Source organism: Myodes glareolus, chromosome 4 (assembly GCF_982192425.1).
Source record: "Myodes glareolus chromosome 4, mMyoGla1.1, whole genome shotgun sequence".
NCBI lineage: Eukaryota > Metazoa > Chordata > Mammalia > Rodentia > Cricetidae > Myodes > Myodes glareolus.
This window is the reverse complement of record NC_142029.1, coordinates 33,062,645-33,088,965: the sequence shown is the minus strand read 5'-3', so window position 1 is coordinate 33,088,965 and position 26,321 is coordinate 33,062,645. Positions and strand designations below refer to the sequence as shown.

General features: G+C 41.0%; 1 protein-coding gene across 4 annotated transcripts in view; it reads right to left on the bottom strand.

Annotated features, from left to right (window-relative positions):
• The window catches only part of Wdr72 (WD repeat domain 72), a 185,623-nt gene that overhangs the window by 57,398 nt on the left and 101,904 nt on the right, over positions 1-26,321 (bottom strand). For all 4 annotated transcript variants that reach the window (XM_085689386.2, XM_048424310.3, XM_087905376.1 and 1 more), the window contains 4 exons: positions 23,782-24,596; positions 21,097-21,188; positions 18,239-18,318; positions 16,729-16,924 (listed from right to left, as the gene is read on the bottom strand). In XM_085689386.2, coding sequence (XP_085545512.2) covers positions 16,729-16,924; positions 18,239-18,318; positions 21,097-21,188; positions 23,782-24,596 — 1,183 coding nt within the window. The remainder of the gene's footprint in view (positions 1-16,728; positions 16,925-18,238; positions 18,319-21,096; positions 21,189-23,781; positions 24,597-26,321) is intronic.

Below are 26,321 nucleotides of genomic sequence, written 5' to 3'. Positions count from 1 at the left end.
TGTTGAGTGTCTTCTAGGAGCCTGGCATGGTAGAACACCGGATATAATAATAGTAAGAAGTTGAATACAGGATCTTCTCCTCAGGAGACAGACAAGGCATCAGATACACACAACATGAGGTAGTTGGAGGCGTGATATAGGGCAAGTCACTTGACCTATTCTGGGGACCATAATAATTGTCCCAGAAAATGCCTGGGACAGAAAAATGGAAGAAGAGAGGGAATGTTAAGCATCGTGGTGAAGAACCAATGGTGCTGTATTGGTCACTGCTGTACACTGGGGACCTTGCTCTGTGCTCAGCTCAGGGAAGGCACACAGCACATGTAAAGCAAATTCATAAGCTAGTGGTGGGGTAGCATGCAAATCCAGACAGCACATCTCTAGGACCAGAGAGAGTTTGATTCGGCTGAGTACAGCTTGAAGGTGAGAGGTAGAGGGTAAGACAAGACTAGAGAGGCCCCAAAGGTTGCTTGTTAAGGATCCTTATACAAATATGCTTGATTCTATAAGAAAGGAGAAGTTACCCATGACCAAAAAAATAAACATTTAAAATAAATAAGTGGTTTCCTTTTCTGCATTGCTATGCCACCCGAGTCCCAAGATGACAGGGTTCTTTACTTTTCTTTTATCTTCTCTTTTTGCTTTTTTTTCTTTTCTGTTCCCTTTCCCTCCCTCTCTCTCTTTCCCCCTTTTCTCCCTTCCCTCTCCCACCCTCCCTTCTTTTTCTTCCTTCCTTCCTTCCTTCCTTCCTTCCTTCCTTCCTTCCTTCCTTCCTTCCTTTCTATCTTTCTTAACATAGGGTTTTCTATGTAGCTCTAGCTGTTCTGGAACTTACTTTGTAGACGAGACTGACCTCGAACTCATAGAGATCCACCTACCTCTCCCTCTCAAAAGCTGGGATTAGAGGAATGTAACACCATGCCAACTTGATAGGGTTCATTGTCAAAGTTAACTGTTATTGGTAGTTACAACCAGACCAAGGGAACTTTGAGTATGCCATAAACACTTAATTTTATACACCTGACCCTTCCTGCAAGTGTACATGGCTAAGTGTATTTGGGGGATCCTGCCAAGAAACCTGAGGCTGCTGAGCAAGGTGATGGCCACAGCTTCCAACCCACTGCTGCCTTATAGGCAAGCTGAGGTTCCTGATACCCAGTCCTTTGAGTTGACAAGTATGTGGTCTGGCCCCTGCTGAGCCCCTGTGCTCACTTGTTAGAAGACACTGCACCCACAAAGAGCTGCCATAGGATAGCTAATGGGGACAGATTTGATAACAGAGGATCTCTTTATGGAAGACAAGTTACTCAACAGTAGATAGGCCAGAATGCAATTCTGGCCTTGCTGGGAAACAAAGGGAGCCTGAGGGGGAAGAACGCAGGAAAGTGCCTTCCTTTTGAGTTGTACTTAAACCTGGAGACCCTCACAGCTGTTCAAGGCTCAGAAGGGCCAGTCTGCCCAGGATTACCCTGGCTGCAGAACACTCTACATAATGCCTGCCACAAACTTTCAGGGACTGCTGAGGACTAAGAATTTACAGAGATAATTAACTATGTAGTGCTCCTGTGTTTATAAAATATCTGAACTAAGACACTAAGAGCCAATATAACTAAAGCCTAAAGCCTAGAACGAAAAGATATACATTTAAAGTAACCCAGCAGTTCGATGGCTCTGTGGTGAAATCACTGAGTCTGACAAACTAAGTTTGGTCCCCAGAACCCACGTGGTGGAAAGAGCTGACTGATTCTCAGAGCTGTCCTCCACACAAGCACCATGGCATACCGCACATACACCACACAGAAATAAATGCAATAGTAAACATTTCAATCATGATTTTTAAAGCCTGTTTCCAAGTGGCTTAAGCCCTTTAATGTCTTGGCAGAGGGAGCTGGGATGCACTGACTTATGCTTATGTGGCAGGAAGGAAGTGGTTGGAAATCCACAATTCTATAGAAAGTTTTGAAGTAGGAAATTTTAAAGAAAAAAATTGCATGTGATTCTAGGAAATCTCATCATGATCTCACAGCAGTAGCCATTTGCCAAAGAGCCTTGCACGGTCTGCATGCCAGAGAGTGTTATTGGAAAAAGGCCCCAGCGACTTCCTGGAACTCCTCTCTGTGAGCCGACAGCTTGCTTGGCGTAAGCTGGGCACTAACACAGTACACAGCTCTACAGCATATCAGGGACCCAGGAAGAATGTAAGGGCTCGTTCAAAGGGACATGGTTAGAATCTTGACAGATACAATAGTTCATGTTATTCAAATCACACCATGGGCCTTTTTTCCTGTGTGTGCACGTGTGTGTGCTCGAATGTGGAGACCAGAGGATAAGCTTGGGTGTCGTTCCTTAGGCTTGGTCCACCCTACTTCTGCTTTTGTTTCTTTGGCCTGTGGTCACTTATTCAATTAGCGCAGCTGACCATCAAGCTGCATGCATGGACCTGACTACTTTTGCCTTCCCACAGCTGGACTTGCAATCACATGCCATAGGCTTGGCTGATTTTCATATGGGTTCTAGGAATCAGGATCTCAAGCGTGCATGGCCAGCACCTTACCAATGCAGGCAGCTCCCAGCCTGTTCATATACATATATACATATAAAGTGGGAACGTGAAACAGTGGGGCATTTGGCAAACATTTCTTACATTGCCACTTCTGGCCCAGGAGCTCAGATTTGTGCAGGAGAAACATGCAGACATGTTTCTTGAAAGGATTCTCAGCAGTTTTTTTGTATAGAGATTTATGTATATGACTCAAATTATGTTTTCAGCATTTTATTATATCTATTGTTAAATAAGGTCATTTTAAATGCAAATTTTATGCTAATTATTAATACATTAAGAAATAATAGACATTGATTTGTACTGTCAAAAATTATTCTCCTATAGGTCCAAGATTAAATTGGTTTTCCTTTTTAATTTATAAGGTGCACCACTGAGAACAGAAGGAGTGTGTGTGTGTGTGTGTGTGCGTGTGTGTGTGTGTGTGTGTGTAAAAATGTTAGTTCAAAGCAATTTTGCTCATACAAAATTCTCCAAACAAACTCTGTTGACGAAATGTGCCTCTACTTACCAAGATAAAGCAGAAGTTTCACTACAATGTGTCCAGATCAAGATGGACTTGAGGGTCAGAAAGTGGAGAGCTTGGTTAGCATGCACAAAGTCTGGAGTTTGATCCCTGGCATCATAAGGACCAGGCATGTTAGCGTGAGCCTATAATCCCAGGGTTTAGGAGGTGGAGGAAAAGGATCAGAGGTTCACGGTGGTCATAGGTCAACCTGAGCTATATGAGACACTACCTCGGTGAAAAATTAATTTTGGTGTTGAGACCAAAAACTGGCATGACTGTCATAACGTCCTCAGTTCAGATCATAGACTTCATTGAAATGTGCCCCATCTCAAAACTTAATAACACAGAATACAAATTATTAGAAAAATATAGTTATACACTCATCAAAGAAGCCAAAATTTTCTTTTAGTTATTTCATTTTTACAGGTAGTTTAGATATGGAAGGCAGTTTTAAAATTGCAATTCAGATCGTTTCTCAAATAACACAAGGGTACTAGTCAGTGGTAAGAATCTTTAGAAATTGCTATGGTTTTTATATGTAAAATGGAAGCTGTGGATGAAATGACCCAATTATCTAGTATTTTGTGAAATCTCAAATCATACCTATATATAATGACCCCAAATAACAATGGAAACAGCCTAGTTTATCACACAGTGCAGGAATAGCTGGCTTGATTTTCTTTCACCCTTTATTTTTTCTAAGGATTTATGTAAGCTCACGTGTGCCTATGTGAGCTATATGCACCAGCTCCATGTGGGGCCACATCCAGAACGCAGCGGATGTCCTGGAACTGCAGTCACAGGTGGTTTTGAGCCTCTCCATGTGGGTATTGGGAACTGAACCTGGGTCCTCTGGAAGAGCAGCAAACACTCCTTACCACTGAGTCACCTCTTCATCCCTCCGCTTGGATTTAAACAGCCCTGTCTGTGAGGACAGCAAGCAGCTCTCTTACCTTCAGGAATTGGCTGTAAAGTGTAAACTTGTGGTGTATTGTGGTACTTTGGGTTATAAAAACTCCATGAAGTCTTACGGATCACTTTTTTTTTTTCTCTTAAATTTCTGCATTTGAGAAAGGGTATTAGTGCTATACCTTAAAATAACAGATTAGTAATGTTGTAATTTATAATTATGGTTTGTGAACTTGGAAAAGTAAGGCTTGGGGCGGGAGGACGTGGGGCTCTACGGAGTGCAGCAGGGAAGGGAAGCCTGCCAACTGTAATAAAGATGACGGCTCCTGATGCCTTCTCCTCCCTATGTCGCTCTAAGGGCCGCGCCTAAGTGCTTTTCACAATCAGTCAGCACCGTGCCACAGTCTCATTCCTACATCTTTTCAACGTCTTTTATGTTTGTGATTTACGCCCATGGAATAACCAGGAAAGCCGCATTCCAGGAGGAGCCAGAGTGCGGGTCAGTAAACTTCCTAAGCCCAGCTCTGCACTGGGAGCTGTGGGACGCTGTTTCCAGTAAACACTCTGGCCCTCCCAGCGCAGGCTTCTTCCAGAGCTGCAAGGCTTTCTTAAGCTAAACCATGGTGGAATTTAATCCTTTCTCATGTTTTGGAGAAAGTGGAGGGTGGCGCCTACACAATTTGATTTGGTGTAAAAATACACACCAAATCTGATTTCTGTTACATTAAGGCATTCTCTGACAAAATACACAGAAGAAGGGAGGAAGCAAATTGTGCACCAGGACCATCTTACTAGCTTGCTTCCCGAATACCTGACCACGAATGAAAAAAAATAAAATAAAGGGTTCAAACTCCACTTTAATTGAATATTTAATAGATGATTTAATGGTCAAGTTAAGATACATTTTAAATGCTAAATATAAAAATGATTTGTGTTTGCTTACTGGAAATATTTGTAATACTAGCCAACACATATAATAAACTAATATTTAAAACAAATTTACTGTGGGGGCCAGTGAAATGATTATTTTCAATTTATGAAAACATTGCATTCATCAAACTGTAATTTTGACTAATATATAAACTAGGCTTTTATTAAAATGAACACATTAGCAGTGGGTTGCCACTGACGGGGGAAAAAGTGTTAACTCTCTCTTCTAAATGTTTCTTTTCTCTTAAAAAGTGCTATTGAAAATAGAGAAATGGCACCATTTTCCTTGGGAAAGGCTCCAGTTAATCCAGAAAGAAACTCATACATATTCGTACTTAAGTGGATTCACTCTTTTGTAAAAACTCCATCCTTTCTATCCTGGCCTTTGAAGTAGCATCACTCAAAACAAAACAGAACAGAACAGAACAAAAACTCCACAACTCTTGAGATTGTCAAATAGGAGCATAGCATTCTAGTCCAATGCCATGCTCTAAGAGTTCAGGTCAGCATAGGAAAACTAGCAAGCTAGGCAAACATGCCCTAACTGATGACTGAATAAAAGGGGCAGAGAATCACTTCACTTGGTAATCAAAATGAAAAAACAAAACCACTTTAACATTATTCTAAAGCAATAGTTTTCAACATGGTCGCAGACCCTTTGGCACAATTCTACCTCCAAAAATCTTTACATCACGATTCCTAACAGTAATAAAGTTAGAATTATGAAGTCTCAATGAAAATAATTTCAGGGTTGGGGGCCACTGCAACATGAGGAACTGCATTGAAGCTTCACAGCAGCAGGAAAGTTGAGAACCACTGAGGCTTTAGAAAAGTCAAGGATTTGCAGGAAAGGCTTGCTAAGCAACTGATCACACGCTACCTGGACATAAACGTAAATGAATTCTTTGAAGTCCTAAACTTGTTATTTCTCTGGGATGTTTTGAATTGACTTTACTTCTTGGAAAACTTGAGATTGAGATCCCTGAGAAAAGTCTAATTCACTCTACTCCAATGCAGCCACCAGCATCAGACACTTCCCACAGGAAGGAAAGCCCTTCATTGGTTTCACCCTTCCGGTGGGATGAGCGCCTCAGACATACAGCACCAGGCATGCCCTCATGCACAGAGGGGATGAGGAAAGTCTGTGCTGCATTACAGGTGTTTTGCCGGGACTTTCTGAAACAGTTGCATGCTGCAAGAGTGTCAGATTAAAAATAAATAACTAAATAAGACCACCCAACCTCAGCAGTTTGAAAGACACACAAATCAAAGGCATAAGGGAAGCAAATGGTATAATAACGGTGGGACTAAGTGAATGATCTCAAGATATAGCTCATAAGCTTTAACCATGGAGACAATTCATGCATATCAACTTAAAAATATTAAACTGCTTACTTCATTATAACCTTGCTTTGCTAAATTCCTTTCATAAAATTAAGATTGTTTCATGTGGTAAAGAGAAATAATAGAGACAATTCCTGGGAAAATTCAGAGAGCAAACACTGAATAAATTGAATCTTAAGGACTTGTTAGTGCTTCAGTTCAGGATGTCTGATTTCAAAAATGATGATTAATGTCTGCATAAGTCCATGCTTTAAACTAGGAACAAAACATTGATGGTGTCTCTAAGTTATAAACATCTCAAACAAAGATACAAGAGATGGGAAATCAAACCAAATCATTGGACGGAAGCGGAAGTGAATGTTAGAAGTGGATCAGAAAGAAAGCAATTTGAAATAATCACGAAGTAGAGGAGAGCCTATGCCAAGAACTACAGTCATACACGGAGAGTGTTACTGATGAGGTTTGAGCTCTGAAGACCACAAACATTGATGGTCATTGTTTGGAGTAAAATTAAGGAGGTAAAATTCCTTCTTTTATGTAATATGAAGAAAATATCTTTCTTATGAGATGTAAAGCACTAAACATTGCCTCTAACTGTCCTTGTTAGCTTTAGTTTTCAATTTGACACAGTCTAGAATCATCTGAGAAGAAAATTTCCATTGAGAACTTGTCTGGTGTGGGAAGTCCTTCTGTATATGTGCTGCTTTTATTGGTTAATGACTAAAGAAGCTACTCTGGCCTGTGATAGGCAGATAGAACTAGAAGGAAAAACTAAACTAAATGCTGGGAGAAGGAAGGCAGAGTCAGAGAGATGTCATATCGTCGCTGGAGGAGGCAGATGTCAGAACCTTGCCAGTAGGCCAAGATCTCACGGGGATGCACAGAGATGGTCAATAGTGATGAGTTGAGTTAACATGTGAGAGTTAGCTAGAAATATGCATAAGCTAATAGACCAAAAAATTACAATTAATATAGTTTCTGTATGATTATTTCGGGTCTGGGAGGCTGGAAAATGAACAAGCAGCTTCCGACTACATTTGTCCAGATCTGATTGCCCCATGGACATGTGTATGAGGGATTACCTTGATTATTAAGTGATGTAGAGGGTCACAGACTGCTGTGGGCAGCACAATGCCTAGGCAGGTAGTCCTGGGCTACACAAAAAAGGTAGCTAAGCAAGAGCTTGTGAGCGAGCCCTCAAGTGGTGCTCCTCCATGGAGCCTACCTCCACGTTCCTGCCTTGAGTTCCTGTCCATAATGATGGACAGTAAACTGGAAGTATAAGCCAAACAAACCCTTCCAGGGTTCATCAAGATATAAGGAAATCAAATTTATATACAAGTGTTACTTTACAAGGAAGGTGCCAAGAATAAAAATAATTTGATAAGCTCTGTTTCCTATTTCTTAGTGTTGGTCATGTCTGAGTTCTCTCTAGATGATGCACCTTAGGATTGTCGGGATCTTTCAGCTCCAAGTCGGAAGCTTTGATCAGACCACCAGGTCCTGTTTGTCCCCACCCTGCTTTAGCCGGGCTTCCCTCATTCTGACCAGGACTTGGTGATCTGCTTCCATGATTGTCCTTGAAGTCTTCCCTTGTCACTCTTTGTTTCCCCAAATGATGTCATCTGGGTCTTTTAAAAGTGGAGCTAGAGAAACAAAGGCTGACAGGAAAGTAGCATCTCTCAGAGAAGAAGGGAAAACACAGACCTGGACAAGAGGAGAGCTCTCTTCACTGTGAAGACCTGTGCAAGATAGCCACCAGCCTAATGGAAACTCCACTAGTGGAGTCCTGTAGTCTGCACAGGCTGGCCTTGTCACTCTGCTCATCCATTGTCCCTAGGAGCATGACTTTGATCTCGTTTGGGGACAGATACTGCAGGTGACAATTGGGTTGTAAGCAACCAGGTGTGACCTACCTCATGGTGGGGTGAGTCCTTCTTCCAAAAGTAGGGCTGAAAGAATGCTCAGTTTCATGTTGAGTACAACATGGTTCCCCAGATTGCACACTTCCCCTTAAAACTCAAGCTCTGTCAATCACCAGTTTACTGTCTCCACGAAGATCTAAACTTTAATGTCTCACGCCCCAATGCCCTCCTGGGTTCTTAGATTCCTGCTTTTCAGAAACTAGAAGCTACATCCTATTCTTCCAAGATGCTTGCTACACAGCTTGGCATGGAGAGGGACTAGCATGTGTTCAAAGAAGTGATAAGTTCAAAAGATGAATGGATGGATCTATCAGTTTTATTATCAACTTGTTCATTCTCTATTCTGGCATTGATACATTAAGGGATATACCTTGAATATAGCAAGGATATTATGAAGTTATAAAAATAATTTAAACATATTTTAAATATTAGAGACTATAAAACACTGTATGAAAAAGCAAGACATCTTAAGCTATATTTTGGACTTAGACATTCTGAGTCACAAATCCAACCCAATCATTAGCATATCACAAGACCTTATGTGTAGATAATCTCTTTGTGTCTGTTATTTTCCTCCAATTTCCACTATTGGTTCACAGATTGGGAAATGTCCCACTAGGTTTAAACCCAAGATGGCCTTTATATAATTTTTATTATAGAATAAAGCACAACTAAGTTGAAAATTGTGGAATTTTATTTAATGGCCCTTTTGGGACAGGGCCTTTTAGTGCAAGGACTTCCTATTGTCTCATCAGGTAACATGGTCTCCACAGTGTAAGATCTTAGAACACTGGGATATGAACAAGTGGATGGGATGAGAGGCCTTTCTCTGTGGGTGGAGACAACTGCAGCCAGGTTGGGAAGCCAGCCACTGGGCTTGAGGGAGGAGCTGACACACACAATGGAGCTGAGAAAGAAACGCTCCTGAATTACCTGGATCTTATTGGTAAAAGACAGACACAGAGAGATGTCAGACTACCTAAAAAGATTTTCTTTAAGAGTGCTTCTCCAGCAGGGTAGGATAGGAACTGCATAGAGAAAAACAAAGGCCATGACCAGCAGAGGACAATAAAAGAAAAAAATAAACAAAACAAATTTTCTTCGAGCAAACAGGTTTTATACTACACCGTATTCTCAGGGGGCATACTATGTATTATCTGGTTTCCTTCAAATCCCATCAAAATTGTGTTTTTCCTCTACATAGGTGAATTTCTCTTGAACTTTGAATAAGTGCCCCTGAATTTAGACTTTAGAATAGAATAGTCACAGCTGTAATGACCCCTTCCATTCTCTTCCTAGTTATGGACAAACAACTTGTCGTTTTGCATTTCTTCTTCCTTGGATCAGAGTTCATTGATATGTGCCTGCCACAGACACTCCTTAGTCATTGGTTCTTTCCTGCAACAACACGTGAGAATTCCTTGTCCTGTACTAGGAGGTGTGTCTGCCACTGGGAGCACAAGGAAAGTTCCACCTTCTGTCCCCTGGGATGCTGGAGTAGTAGGGGAGAGAGCTGTGTAAGTGAGCAACTCGAGGGGCAGGCGGTTCATAGCATTTTACAAGTGTGCCCTTCCAGCACTAGAAAATTTATGTCTAACAGTGAACCTTAGACGTAGCAAATGCTTCACAAGGCATTCTGAACCTCTCCACATCATTCCAAGGTTGGAAATAGCACAAATGTATCACACAATCGAAACGCGGAAATGAAGGTCGAGTCAGGAAGACAATCCACTTTCTCATGGTAACAGGGTTTCTGGGGCATAGAGACTAGTGGGCCATTTCCCTTGTCACTGACCCCTTCCCTAGAAACCACCCTGTGTGGCTTCACATTGTGCTACCTGCAGAAAGGGCAAAACTCATTTCATGTCTGCTTTTTGCTCAAGGAACTTCATCCTTAATTACACCAAGGTTATTTTCTGAGAATTCGTACCAGCATTATCTGATGGGATTACATTAAACGACTTGACAAACATCACAGGAGGTGGCCCGTCTCATAAAAAGGGGTGGGGCTGGGGCTGGAGAGGTGGTTCAGTGGTTAAGAACACTTGCCACTCTTGGAGAGGACCTGAATTTGGTTCCCAGCACCTGTGCCAGAAGCATAACCATTATGACTCCAGCTCCAAGAGACTCACAACCTCTTCTGGCCTCTGCAGGCGCCTGCTCTCACACCCATGACATACACACACAAATACACACAGACACGCAGTAATAAGAACAAATCTGGGTGAAAACACAGTTCAAGGTCCTCCCTAGCTACATATGGAGGCCAGAACAAGCTGACCAGGGCCTCCAAGGCTGTGAAGGTTCTATGTTTGCTAACAAGAGAAGCAGTGATTGGAACAAGCTGGAAGTTCCTGGGAGGGCACAGCACAGGGTTGGATTGAGCATTGAGAGATCCATACCAAGACATTGAATCTTTAAAGAGGAATAAGAGACAACCAGGTCAGACTGGGGCCCACATTATTTCAAACTGCACATCATGGCAAAATGGGTACATAAAGAGATAGTTGGCAAAGAGACACATGAGCAAGTGTTGAAAAGTGTAGTCATCTCCAGCCCTCTGCCTCTGTGTTTATGTCCTCTCTCTATATATATCTCTATCCCTCTCTCTCTGGGTGTGTGTTTGTCTGTCTGTCTATCTGTCTCTCCTTCTCTATGTTTGTGTGTATATACGTATGTGTGTATGAATCTGTTTTGTGTACAATGCATGCTCCTGGGATGACGCCTCTGGGAAACTTCAGTGTGTATCAAGATCAATCCTGGTTACTAAAGCACAGAGATCAACTGACTGTTCCATCCTTGCCCTTCCTTAATAACTAGGAGTTGGCTGAATCTTCAGAACAAAATTGCCCACTGCTCATCTGTTTATTCATCTATTCAATAAATACTTCCGACTGGCTAGTAGGTGAAAGAGGGCTTTAGGCACGGAGAGAGAAAAAGACAGATTGGCCCCAACCTTGTTCCTGAATGATCTGTGTCAGGGGGCAGACCTCCGCTCCATAGAACAATAACACCAAACACATTGATTTCAGCAAGGGAGTCTAGATCACTTTTTCTTTGTCAATAAATTTAAATGGGGATGTGGACAATAATCAATGCCGTGGGGCTGGCAAACCTTTATCAAGGAAATACTTAACTCTGCTGCTTGACACCGCCATCGCTGGGCAGCTGAGCCAGGCTAGTGTTCTGATGATTTGGATTTAAAAAGATGACAAAATTTTCAGATTTTCATAAAATACCATGGAAAACATCAGTTTCAAGCTCTGTGGAAAATTAAACAACTTTTAGCACAAAAAAAAGAGCAGAAAATGGTTTTTCAGGGGCAGTGGAATTTTAAGATGAGTCACAGAGGCAGAAATGGCAGAGGAATTCAGCAGAGCTTGTAGGTGCGAAGGTTAATGATGAGGGAGGTGTCTGCTTTATATGGAGCAAAAAATAAGCCAAAACTACCTCTAGTGTCTTTGAGAAAGTATATAATGTATATTATACATATGTGTGTGTGTGTGTGTGTGATGCCACTTTTACTTATTTTAGTCAGTTAATATCTATTTAAAACATAAATGTCTTGGAATTTAAATGAGATGGTCTAATGAATATTTTTATGTATGCCTGCAAAGGTTTACAATTCCTTCCATGCACGAAGTGCTTTATCCTTACAGTTAACATGTTCATGCTAAAAGTTCTATATTTTTAACATTTACCAGTGGGCATTTTCAGCAAAACATCTTAGGTATTTTTATAACCAATAAAATCTACATAAGCATAAGTTTATATTCCAGAGTAAAGCCTTTACAAGCAAGCGCATTGCTGGTGCAAGGGCTGACAATTGAAAGCTTTGTAGAGGCCAGGCATTAATAGATAGTGACTGATTTGGTCTAGAGCAGTCATCCTCAACCTTCCTAATGCTGCAACCCTGTAATAGGGTTTCTCATGCTGTGGTGGTGTCCAACCATAAAATTATTTCTTTGCCACTTCAAAACTGCAATTTTGCTACTGTTATAAATTACAATATAAATATTTGATCTGTGACCCCCTGTGAAAGGGTCCTTGGATCCCCAAAGGGGCTGTGGCTACATGTTGAGAACTGTTGGTCTAGAGGATTTTCTTTCTGCTCTCTTGTCAGGTGTCTGGGTCTTTGCTGCTATATAATCACTCATATGTAAAATAAAATAAAGAAGCAAGGAACGGATCCAAAGTGATGGGTTGAGCTAAAATAAGGTCCACCCCCATGGCCCAGAGAGGCCCTTCTTGCAAATGTTCCACATCCTTCCAAGACAGTGCCATTTACTGGGGACTGAAGCCTATGCAAGACATTTCATAGTTGATTACCAACAGCCCTTGTGGCTCCTCCCCCACCCCACCCTATCCTAGCACACACACACACACACACACACACACACATACACACACACACACACACACACTCATAAAAGCCTCCCTCTGAGAGTGTCATTCTGGAGACCTGGAGAAAGGGATGAGAGGAGTAATCACCGGCAACTGGAGAATGGCGTCAAGTAAACTTGGAAGAACTTAACCTGGAAAGCAGACTGTATGGGGTGATGTGTGGCTATATCGCTCATTGGCAGTAGTGCCTAGGGCAAGATTTTCTCTTTTTCTTTTACTCTTTTGTTATGTCGAACGTATTTGTACATTGACAAAACAGTAATTGTATTTACTAAAGGAAAGGAATTCCCACTTTTCTAGACACAGGTATAGTCTGTGTAATTCCTACCTATTCATTCTTCTTCCATCCTCATGACCCCCGTACTGCTCCTCTCTAGTAACATCTACACTACTTTCAGGATGACTGATGGTTCTGCATTTGAGAAGAAACATATTTGTCTCTCTGTGTCTAGCCTACTTCACTTAGTATAATATCCATGAATTCCATCTCTTTCTCCAAAAACAAGAGAATTCGGTCTTTAATTGTTGGGTAGCGTTCCACCGTGTACTGCAGACCACACCATCTTCACCTATTCACCTGATGACAGAAACCTAGACTGACTTCATATCTTAGATATGGTGAATAGTGTCATAATAAGCCGGGCCTGCAGGCTCCTCCTTAGTAAGACGGTTTTGCTGTGAACTTATCCGCATGAGTGGGTTAGCTGGATCATATATTAATTCTAATTTTAGTCTTCTGAGTAAGTTTTCACACTGTTTTCCAAAGTGACTGCACCAATTCAGATATCCATCAGTGTGTACAAGTTCCCATTTCTCCACACATTCACCTAGCGTTTCTTATGTTTCTTCTGTGAGATCAGTGGTTCTAAGTGGGGTAAGCTCCACCTCCTTTACACTGCTGCATTCCTCTGACAGTTAATGCTATTCAATGATGGTCATACATTGACTGGTAGTTTGTATTTTTTTCTTTCAAAAACTATTCAAATCATTCTGCCATATTTCTACTAGATTATTTGTTTTGTTAGACTTTTGGAGTTCTTCATATATTCTGGATATCAGCCCTCCATCAGGTAAATAGTTGGCACATATTTACTCCATTTTGTTTTCTTTTTGCTGTGCTGTTTCTTTTGCTGTCTAGTTTGGCATAATCCCATTTGGTATAATACTCACTTTGACTTCTTGGGTTTTCAGAGTCCTATCTTGGAACTGGCGTCCATGCCGATAGCTCGATGTGCATACCCGCTATTTCAGTAATAGTTTCAGGCTGTAAGATCTTACACTATTGGCACTGATCTAATTTAACTAATTTTTTACAGGGTGAGCAGTGGACTTCAGTTTAAACTTTCTGTATGGACTGAAACAGCTTTCCCAGAACTATTTATTGAAGCGTTTGTTCGTTCTTCCTGTCCATGAACATGGGACTTAATATATATCCATGAACATGTTTTAATAAATATCCATGAACATATTTTAATATATATCTTTTCTTTTATCAGTGTTTCATAATTTTATCATAAACATCTTTATTTCCTTGGTTAGGTTTATTAGTAGAAATTATCATTATTAACATATAATTTTAACATATAAGCATAATGAACTAATTATTAATAATACTTAGGCTCACTCATTGGGGTAGCTTTCATTATTTCCTCTGTAGCAAATTCATTACTGTTACACAAAAGGCATATCACTTTTGTATGTTTATCTTGCATCCTGCAACTTTACTGGATTCATTCATTAGTTTTAATAATCTTTGTGGAGCCTTTTTGAAAATAGAGGTAATTTCTTTCATAATTGCAAATCTTTTATCTCTTTCTCTTGCTTGATATGTCTTAATGAGATGAAGTTGCTAGTATTGTAATGAAGGGAAGTGATGAGAATGACCATGGTTTCTTCCTCATCTGGTTTGATGCCAGTTATGAGTGTGCCTGGGAGGGGGACAGGTGAGCTGGGTGCTTCTCTTCAGCCATCACACATCACAGATGGGTTGGTTAGTTGGTTGGCTGGTTGGATGGCTGATTTGGTTTGGTTTTCTTCACAGCATAATGGTATGAAAATACACATGTCTGCATAGAATGTTACTAAATAATTTAGACTACACAAAGAATTCTGAACACACTAAACTGTGTGAATGATGATGGTATTATCAATGCCACTGTTATTCTGGAAGACTGAGGATAAAGAGGGCAGGTTATGGTTGCAATGGGACTCAAAAAGAACACATCTCTAAAGGAAAAGAAAAATTAGTCCCCAAAAGAATTTGTGATCTCAATTAACAGCTGCCTCCTCCACCTTGACCTTTTGTTAGCTGACTTCTCTTTCAAGTCCCAGCTTAGAACTGTTTACATCTAGGAAGGTTTCTTGACTCTCAAATCCTGGCTAATTAATTTCTCCCCTGTGCTCCACAGACTCTGTTATAGCTCACCCTCGGAGTTTCAAGTTCATAAGAATGTTGAACACCAGGGTGGCTTGGTTTTCCTACATTTTAAGTTTGATTTTCATTTGTATCCCTCATTGGAGAACCCCAGCTTGTTCTCTGACATCTCCAACTACTGAACAGTGCACAGAAGAAACCAATGAGTGATGTGATATATAAATATTGACTCCAAGTTTTAAAGAGAAGGCACTGTAAACCAGTGACTATCAGTCTATACTAGCCCTTCTTGGTCTTAGCCTTTTAGTTCAGATTGCCTAGATGATATATTTGAGACCCTTTCTTAGAGAATAATGCAAAATTCCGAACACATGTGTCAATATGTTTATCAATGATATACACCATGCTAGTACTTCATCATTCCATCAATTACAAAATGTATAAAAATAGAAATATTTAAAGGCAATAAATAGCAAACCCTCATCAGAACCTCAATTTGACAATATCATTTCAGTGTTCACATGATTAGTGTTATCTTGAATCCAGAATTTCTTGTCAGTGAACTTTTATGCTTCTTATCAACTTTCTGGGGATTAATTTAATCAAAAATAGAAAAATCTGCAGATTATTCAAATACACATTATTGAATGTAGACCTTGAGGGCAACCTATGTAGAGTGAGTCTCCTCTACCTTTAGCACACCGGGAGTACCACAGTACTCCTAGCCCTGATGCTGCAGTGCTAGATGCAGGAGTCAAGTCATCTCACCAGCGTTAACACAGGCACCATTGTCCTTAAGTTCCAAACACAGAACAACACAATCAGAAAAGAGACACCACTTGTCAACTCACATGAGGTTCTGTTTAGAGAGAGCACCTTAGATGCGCCTGACACATAGGTCCCCCATGATGTGTCTCTTTGCGTTTCTGCTCCTTGCTAATTCAACATCACATGGAGATTTCCTAGGCAACTGCTATGACCATAAAGAACTTACCTCCTCTCACTTGGGCATAGAGACCCTATTGAGGCTAAATGAAGATCCATTTAGTATATAAGTACTGTAAAGGAAGCTATTCCTTATGAGGTACTTAGCTATACATCAAAGTCTTCCTTTAGTTAGATGGATATCCCTTTTAGCTCTGCATTCAGAGAAAATCAGAATGTACTCAATGTGCAAATGTAAACTCAGATAAGGTGCTCCATCCTTACTTGATGCACAAGTGTACAAATATTAAGACCTCAGATGAAATACACACCATGAAATGTAAGAAGACACTGCAAAACGATAAAGTTGGAAAATCATGGTGTTCAAAGATCCGGCACTTCATTTCCACATTTCTTGGTTCCTGGTGCCTCTCATATGCACCTCATACAGATCGGTCAAGAAACCTGGTGATTTCCTTTCTTATGAGAAATGAGACAGCCACAATGGAGCCCTACATTTTCTTCAGGGTTATAGATACACACTGCTGAGCCCAGATATTTATGGAAGTACTAGAGATTAGAACTCACGTCTTCATTGGCACCCCCTCACTTTATTTTTATTTATATACAGTACAAATTTCTTTCTACAAAACACCTATAACTATGATAGAGTCAGATGTTCTTTAATAGCCTGATGCTGATGCGAACAAACTGTTAAGAGACTAGATCCCATATGGAGTGTGTGGTTCCGCTCCTGAGGAAGCAATACACTGTAAACTCATACTCCCCAACACATTGTCAGTAGTAGGAACGCTCAATGAAAGAACAAACAGGTAAACTGCTCACTTACTTTTCAGAGGGGAGGAGGTTCCCACATACGGTAGCTCTATCTCTTCAGTCCACCCCACCTTGGACGAGGTGCGCATCCTCTCACAGATGGTGTGCTGTGCCCCCGGGTCTGGTTGACTGCTGACGGGTGTGTTTCTCAAACTCTTCAGGTGCTGTTGAACTTCAGCCAAGAGGACAGCTTGTATTGCTTCAGTTACCTGGGAGAGTTTTCATTTTTGTGAATTACATAATATTATTTCAAATTATAAGCAGTCTTGTAAAAAGATACCCAAAGCCCAGAACATTGAGTTTTCCCATAAATAATACCAGCCCATTCTGCTAAAAGTCACATGAAATGTCTCTCCTTGTGAGTAATAGTAATGATGCAGAGAGAGAGACTCATAGGTGCCTAAGTCGCAGATGTAGACCCAGTCCTTACACAAGTTACTTATTGAACCCCCTCTAGGGCTCAAGGAACACTGCAAAAGAACAAGGGAGATGAGCCAAAATAAAGGGTGACAAACTACAAGGTGCTATTCCATAGACCCAAACACTATCAATTGTAGTCACCTGCACTGGGCCCACACTAGACCTACCCTATCAACCCTCAGTCAGGACACGGGGAGAGGTTTAAGGGCCCTATCTTTCACCTCGGAACTCTAAGCTATTGGTAGACAGAAGTTACTGTTTTTAGTTGTGTGCCCAGAGCTGAGCCCAACAGGTTCCAATTGTCTCCACATACATGGTCACACAGATGGTCCCGGCTGATCTTATCAGGTCACAAAACCAAACAAACAGACAGGGACATGAGAGGGAAATCTGTGGGGAGGAGGCAGGGTGGACAAGAGTGGTAGGGAGCAGAGGTGACAGTGGTCAGTATTCATGACACGCATGCATGAAACTAAACTAATAACAATAAAAACTAAGACGTGATCAAGGAAAGGTCTGGGCACAAATGTCAGCCTTTCATTCTTTAGAAAAATGCAAGATTCGGAAAGGGCACTAGAGAGGTGTTTTTAATGACTCTGTCTAATGATACTGTTTACACTGTTTACATGTTTCTCAGATGGTGCAGAAAACTTCTGTATTGTTCAGAGCCACCAGCAGTTGCCAGGGACCCAAAGAAGTTGAAAGAGAATTGTAGAAGGAACATTGTACAAAGCAGCTCTCTAAATCGGCTAGTTTTATGTAAGGAAATGCCTCCGAAGAGGCCAGTTCAAGTCACAAAGCAAATAATAACTAACTCTGCTTCCAAGAGAATTCACATCAGACAAGGGGCTACCCATGCTAGGATGAACCCAACTCTCATGGGTACTCCTCTAGGCCCTGGTCTTTGTGTATCCTTTTGGGACATCTCTATTCTTTGCCTGATCCCGGCCTATACTTCAAGCTTGGCGAAGGGAATGATCTAGAAAGTCATCTTGCAGGATAAGAATAACTGCCTACTTACATTCTCAAGGAAGAGGGGACTCAATGAATCTTAGTAGCAGGAATCTCCTCTGATAGCAAGAGGCACGCGGGTGATGTCATACCTGTACAGCCTGGTCTCTCCAGCAGGAGATTAGCTTCAAAAGTGAGATGTCAGCCTCGGGTGTGTGGTACTCATTCCTACCTAGACACGCAGAAAACTCAATTTAGTAATGCCACTCAGGCTTGGTCCCTGATGCTGTCTGCACAGTAGGACCACCTGGGGAAGATTGCTTCTACAGACACCAATGATCAGGTCCGACCTTACGGTGGAGAGGGATTTAGCAGGTCCAAGGATGGGAACTGACAGTCAAAAATACTCTGGGAAAGTATCTCAGATGACTTTCAAGCCAGAATAATTAGACAGAGACTGTCACACCTTGCTTATTTTCATACTTAATTCATCTTTCTACTGCTTTGCCAAACTGGGACAGAGCACCAGAGTTTTCTGTTTCTTAACTCCTTGTACAAAGACTTCAGGCTTGCCATAAGTCAGCACCCATCACAGGTAAAATCAGAGACTGTATTGGCTTGTGCGCATGCAGTCATTCCTCTCCTACCAATGGGTAAAACACTACTGCTTCATGCTGTGTGTGAGGCACTGTTTCTTCCAAGGCTGTCCTCTTCAATACCCTTCCTCTCTGCCTTAAATCCAGTGAGAAGTTCTAACCTTGAGGAAAGGCTTGCTCTATGTGCATTGATCCGTACAGAAACTAACAGTTCACCACACAAAAGAGCAATTAATAAGAAATAAAAGTGCCCTTTTGTTAATTGAAAATGCATATATAATCATCGAAATGAAAAATATCAGTCGCTTAAGGCTTTCTGATGAGTGAAGGCATCATGCAGGTCTCAGTCCCGACAGAAGATAGGGAGGCATGGTGGAGGCTTTCTGTAGTGGGAAACTGCAATTACACCTGTCTGCTAAAGTTAAGGTATTGATTCATGTTTGACATTCTAGTAACAGTTATTGAGATTAGTTTTTTATCCATTATATTTTCTATCAATCATCCTATATTGAAACAAATTACACACACATACATAGTATACATACATTTTGTATGCGTATGTGTTTGTTACACATGTCTATTTCCATTAACTTGCATTAATAATCAAAGAATGGTGATGGAATAAACATACAAGGTATAGAGCAAATTAAGAACAGAAAAGGAGTTAATAATAAATTGCTTGGCTACTACTATAATTTTTTTCCTAAAGGAGTGTGTAGTAAGAATTTGAAGAAACCAATCATGGTACACAGACCTGTGCCCCAGAACAGCCACATTCTGAACACACTTTCCACATCTCCACGATGCAGAAGAGGAGATTTCCTTTTGATCTCCCTCCTCTCTTCCTCTCTCATCTTGCTGACCTTGTGACTTCACCTTCAAAGCTAAGGCTTAGTCTCAACTGTAACTACTTACTGGCATCGTGGGGCACTTCACAGTGTGCTTTAATGCGATGTTAAAATTTTAATATGATAGAGATACCAGAGCCAACTTTTCTTGGCAGTGTCAGGGATTCATAGAATTAATTGCAACGTCAGGGGTAAAGATGAAAAGAAAACATCCCAGTCTTGTCAGCATTACTCAGCCGCCATTTCTGCTAACAGGAGTGGGCACTGCTTCCTGTCAAGCCTTGAAAAAGAGAACTCCGCTGTTATTTCACTCTTCAGGATTTGGATTTAAAAAAAAAAATCAATCGCCAAGAACTGAGTCCTTTCCTATACCTCCCCACCCATCTCATTTCTTTGTCTGCTATGGAAGAAGGGTATTTGATTTGTCTCAATGTGTGTGTGCATCGTGATCTACAGAAGGGGAACTTGAGTCCCACTTGCCTATTTCGTTCATTTCTCAAACATTCTTCTAGTCGGCATGTATCCTTTAGGTCTACTCACTTGTCAATTTCCTTAAACACTAACTGCACAAGTCTTTCTAGACACTAGACATAATAATGAATGAGGCTGTCATAGAAATGAAAAAGGCCATTATTAGTGTAACAGTGTCTGGAGAATGGTACAACAGTGGAAGAGGTAGGATGCTATAGAAGGAGGTGGGGAAGGATGAAGGAGGTATGGGAGGATGAAGGTGAATGGAAGGACAGCAGGTAGGGCTCTGTGGACACCAGAAGTATGGACAATCCAGACAAAGGCAGGACCAATGCTGAGGTCTTATGACCTACTCGTCGTGTTGCTTAAGGATAAAGAGACAAAAATAGGTGCAACTTCATTCTGGACCAGGACATGATGTTTGGATGTGGCAACTTGGGCAAGGTTTTGGGATTAGGGAAATGATGTAGCTTGTATCCCAAGTGAAAAAGAAGGGTTGGGAATAGAGTGTAAGAGGCAGGGGTAGGAATAGTGAATGGTTAGGTAGGGACCTACTGTAGCCATGTCAGAGTGAAGGGTCACCCAAAGGGTGTGACTACGGGTAGTTGGAAGAATCAGCCTCTGGGATGACTGAAAGCTCACACATGGGATATGAAGTTGAAGAATACATGAGACAATGGCATCAAAGTTCTGGAACGGAGCCACAGAACTGAGGATGCTAAGACTTGGAGAGGCAAATGGGAGATATATCAGCCATTTTGCATTAAATTGCAATCTAAAGACTGAGACGATTACTCAGGAGAATTTGAGAAAGTTACACACATAAAAATAACCTCCTGAAATAGCAATAAAACTCTCTGATAGTAGTTTTCGGGAGGGTGTAATAAAGCGATGGATGTGATCAATCTTCCAATAAGGCACACAGGACTTTACTATCCAAACATTACATCTGCTGAGACATCTCAGCTATCTAACACCCAATAGATGCAATTTATGCATTTTACAGTTATGTATTTAACCATTGCCATCCAGTTACAGAACTATGTTTTTATTTTATAGGAAAGAAATATATGTCTGTGTCATTAATTCTCTTACCATTTTTTAGGTGACCATAGAAGCTTGACATATTCAAAATATCACTTCCAGGAAATTTCCCCTTGTTGTGAACAGACTCCATTTTGAAGGGTCTGTTGAGAAAAAGTTTTAAGGGTTGTTAGTTTAAAAGTATGGCAAACTCTTTGATAAGCTGAAGATGCATGTTCAATACTACCTTACCAAATTGGGGATTGAACACGACTTATTTTCGTCATTGTTTTCTACATTTAATTTCTCAGCTTTGATCGATCTACATTCTCAACTGAACTTCAAATAATCGTAGCTCATCACAATGAACTGTGTTTCCCTTTACAGGAGAGGTCTCGCTACTATAGAGCGAGGAATCTGACTGCTACGACTGATTTAAGAGACCTAAGGTTCACATCCACCAGGGAACTCTCCCCAAGCACCATCAAGTCCTGTGCTGGGTCATTGTTCCTGACGTTGTCAAGGATGCTGAAACAGATTGTTTCTTCAGAACTCAGTGCAGTCACGCAGTCTGTTGGAAAGCATACAGGAATTTTTCTCAGACTGTACAACTATAATAAAATATTGGCAAAATAGACAAATTTGTTGGAAGGATTTGAAATGACATATCCAGTAATACATTATTTTGATTTCTCAATAAAACATAGCATCCTGGCTCCAGTCGGTCAGATTCAGAAGAGCTGACTTAGAAAAGTTCTCATTCTGACACCTCCATCCCAGAATTCATTGACTGGGCAGTTGGGGTTTTGCTTTATTTTGAGACAGGGTTTCACTGTGTAGCCCTGGCTGCCACAGATCAGCCTGCCTTTGCCTCTGTCCCGTGTGGAGTACTAGGAGTAAAGACACACCAGCACACCCAGTATTTTAATGGGTAGGTTCTTTTTTTTTTTTTTTTTGAAGCATAGACAGTTTTGTGACAACTTTCTAAGACCTTTTAATGGTAAGCATGCTGGGAGCCCCTGAACCTACAACACCCCAGAATGTTTATTAAAAACATCCTCCTGGTGGAATCATAATCCATGGGAGGGGGGGTGGAGGTGGGGAGTGACAGCCTAAGAGCTGCAGAATTTGAATAATTCTTAGCATCAGTCATTCCCCAGCTCACTTTGTAAACAAGGAAAGTGAAGTCTAGGCAGGTTAAATGGTTAGTTCAAAACCCCACAGTAGTGCCACAGTGGATGCAAGGTTCTCTCCTAGGTTTTCAGGCTCAAGACTGATAATGTAGTTTAAGTATACTTCATTGTTGTATAAATGCTTAGTAAGAGAAAGGAAAAAGGTTGTCTTTAAATTTACCTAAATTTTGTTGTTACGTAAGCAGAAGTGGGTGGAATTTGACTGCTCAAGATGAGCAGAAAAAGCACCATCAAAATGCACATATGAAGCAGAACTCCCTCTCCCCATCTCTGTTCTCTCCCCATCAACACCAGCAAACCGGATATTAAATGCCTGTGTGATACATCAGCATTCTGGTGTGAAGTTTATGAGGTCCATCCCAACAGACCGGAAGCACTGGAGGGGTGGAGCTCTGTCACACAGCCTCTAGGACAGCTGCTTGCTGACCTGAGCTCTTAGGAAACAGACTGCAGAGACTGTCTACCCTGCAGCAAGCAGGTCGACTTCTGTCCTGGAAGAGCATCTCAGACTTGTCTCACCCTTTCACCCCCACCACTCAGACCACACATACTTCTCCTTGGCTCCTTCCTTTCCTCCAGCTGTCCTTACTTGTTTTATGTGTAGAGTTTTTATTATCTGAATGAGTCCCTGCCTCAATCAAAAATTTGTTTTCTCTGTCTTCTGTAGGTACATATTTTAATATTTGGTGAACTGAATTCCATTTCTTAAAATCAGAATAAAAATGTAACCGTATATTTAAAGGGACAACATAGCAACTGCCAAGTGTTAAAGTACAGCTGCCATCATTACTAGTGAGCCGCACCTACTGTAAGGCACAACCTGTGCACAACCACACAAACCCAGCAGAATCTGCAAAGCGCAGGTTGTGGTAGGAGTTAAGAGGCGACATTTCCAGCTACCATAAGCACCTCTTAAGGAATTATTTATGTATAAACACATGTAAGTACATATGTATATATGACTATGTCAATTCATCTATGTTTTCTCTAAGCACCTAACCCTATGGCTTTTCTAGCACATATGAATACAATGCATGTTTGTTGAGTAAGTCATTTTATTTTTGTGATTATGTATGTATTCAAGTGTATGCATGTGTGTGCATATGCAATTAGAGACCACAGGTCAATGCTGAGTATCTTCCTTGATCTTCTATTTTGAGACAGGTTCTCTCACTGGCCCCAGAACTCATCAGTTGTGCTAGAATAGCTGGTCAGCCAGTTCTAGAGATCTACCTCCCTCTGCATCTCCAAGATTGGGGTTAGAGGGACCCACAACCACACCCGGCTTTCATGTAGGTGCTGGAGACTCACTCTCAGGTCTCCATGTTTACATGACACCAAGACATCTTCCTAACCTAAATGAATATTAAAACATATAGACTTACAATTATCCTCCAACCCAACGAAATAATGGGGAATTTTTTTAATGGGTTCTGAATGTAAAAAGTTGTTTTATCTCTAACACCATCTCCCAGCAGAAGGAAGATAACAGCACTGAGCACAGAGAATGATCCTAACAGCTCTGCTGTCTCCATCAGAACCATCTCTTTCTAGTGCTTCTTACCTGTCGATTTCACAGGCCAAATCCAAAGGCATGTTTACTAACTTATTAACTAAAAAGAGTCTGCTCAGTAAATACGCTATAGTATCTGATTGCTGCAGCACATCACAGTGATTCTCTAGGCCTCTGGGAATTCCAGTCTGGTTCGGAAGGGTGGCTGTGTATTTATTTGACAGCTCCAGAACTTTTCTGGAGAACAGGTTTACTCCTGAGTACTCCTTCATTTCAGAACTGCATGCATCCCACCCGGGTAGCATCAGGGAGAAGAGGTCTTCGTTTGAAGCGAGTCCCAAAGACACAGGACCCTGCAGCTTTAAGATGCTGAGATGCCTGGTACACAGGCTGTCGAACTCTTTATCCACTCCCCACGGCAAAACACAAGAGAGAAACAACTTTGCCATGTCTATTGTGAGGCTGGCATCCACCTTTCTGGATGGCTTAGGGCGTGTCTTCTTGGAGCTCTTCATTTTCTTCTGTCTCTTAATGCCATCACTCTCGTCTGGAAGTTTACTGGCATTGTCCCCAGGGGGCAAGCTGTCCCCACTGGACTTGGCTTGTGCCTCGGCCTGGAGAGAGCTACATGAGGCTTTGTTTCTTCTTCTTGTCAGTGTTTTCTTCTCGACTGTGCTCTTGGCTCTCCTCAAGATGTCACTTCCATAGAATGATCCAGAATGGTCAGCATCACTGATGGGAGTGGGCAGCAGTAGTTCCACAAGGTTTTCCAGATCAAACAGGAGAACATGGAAGCCAATGTGACTCCATTTTGTTTTCACAGGCAAGACATTGAAAGGTCTTGGGACTGATGAAGCATCGGCAACCTGAGGGGAAAGATGTGAGCAAATCAGAATTCGTAATAAGTATTATGGTTCTATGATGCCACTGTGGAAGAAGAAGAAATATTTAGTTACAGTTAAAGGCAAGAATTATTAAGCCCCACTTTTTTAAAAAAAGCCATGACAACTGGTTTTGTTTTAGATATGAAACTTCCCTTCTAAATTGAACATCGTAGATTCTACTGGCAACTGTTATAAACGTCCCTTTCTCAAAGAATTTCCCCTAAGTAAATTTGAACTAGACTTCTGGAGAACAACAGCCTTAGATCAGAGTCTTTTCTAAAATAAATCATTTTATTCATGTGTGTGTGCCTGCGTGTGTGTTTTGCATGTGTGCAGGTACATACAGAAGGCAGAAGACAGCCACCTGATCTGGAGTTGCGGTCAATCGTGAGCCACCATATGGGTGCTGGGACCAAACTCTGGTCCTTTGCAAGAGGAGTACATGCTACTAACTGCTGCGACATCTCTCCAGTTCTATCCCATATTATGTGTTTGTGTGCACATATGTATACACAGTGAGTGTGGATGTATGCTGCAAACATATAACAAGTGATACAAAGGAAACTAACACTGAAAAAAACCAACAAGCTGTCCCCGTTTGGATCTCACAGCGGAGCATGCCCTGATATTAGGACTGCCCCTAGTGCCGAAGGTCTCAAGTTTATGATTCCTTTGCTTCCACTTAATAACTTCAATGTGTGTCTTCAACTGACCTATTAAGAGTCACTGACAAATGTGTATGCTATAGCTATTAAATTCAGCAAAACAGGGCAAATCAATGGAAATGGGAAAGTTCATGTTCCCGTGAAAGTCAGGATTATGCCAGTTCAATAGTCTCAAATTCAGAAAACACATTGAAAATTATACTTCCCACATTTCTCATCATAAAAATATTACCTTCTCTGAGAAAATAAAATAATTATCTACAATTTTTTTAAATTGACAACCTTTATGACTTTTAAATTTTAATTACTTTTTAGTTTTTACTCGTGGATCTGCGCTGCAGCATTGAAAGGCTTCTATGTTCTTCTATCCTGGTGTTCAACTGCCACAGTGACTGCTGTGAATTTCCCCATTGCTCACTGGTCTAATTACTTGGGACATCAATCGATGTATTTATCACCACTGGACACAAAATAGTGTAATAACACTAGAAACAAGGACAACATCTAATCAAGTAAGTCACCTTACTTTGGTCACCCATTTGACCTTCAAAGGTTTCCTATAAATTAGAAAGCACATGTCAAGTTCCAGGACATGTTTCGCACTTATTTAGATCACAATTAACATCTTTTAATAGTTTTTTAATAATTATTTGAATTGACATCTTTCTTTATCTGATTACCATGTGCTGGCCTTCACAGTACTTTGAGTCCTTTTGTCTTTACTTTTGTTTCTTATTTTTTTTTTATCACTTGCTAAAAGTTTCTCAATGTTGATATGTTTCTTAGAGAATCAACTTTTAAGTTTGTTTTAGCCTCCCAATAGAATAATGCTTTCCTTGAGAGACGATTCTGCTGAACACACTCTTTCAGACTGTCTCACCGCATTTTGGAGGCGTTATTCCGCAGTCCCTGCCTTCCTTGCTTGCAGTGGAGAAGTCAGCTGCTCATCCACTGTCACACCATCTGTCTGCTTTTTCTTTAAAGACCCATTTGTCATGAACATCCTGATGTGTACAGCTTTTTTTTTCATATTTCAGTTGAT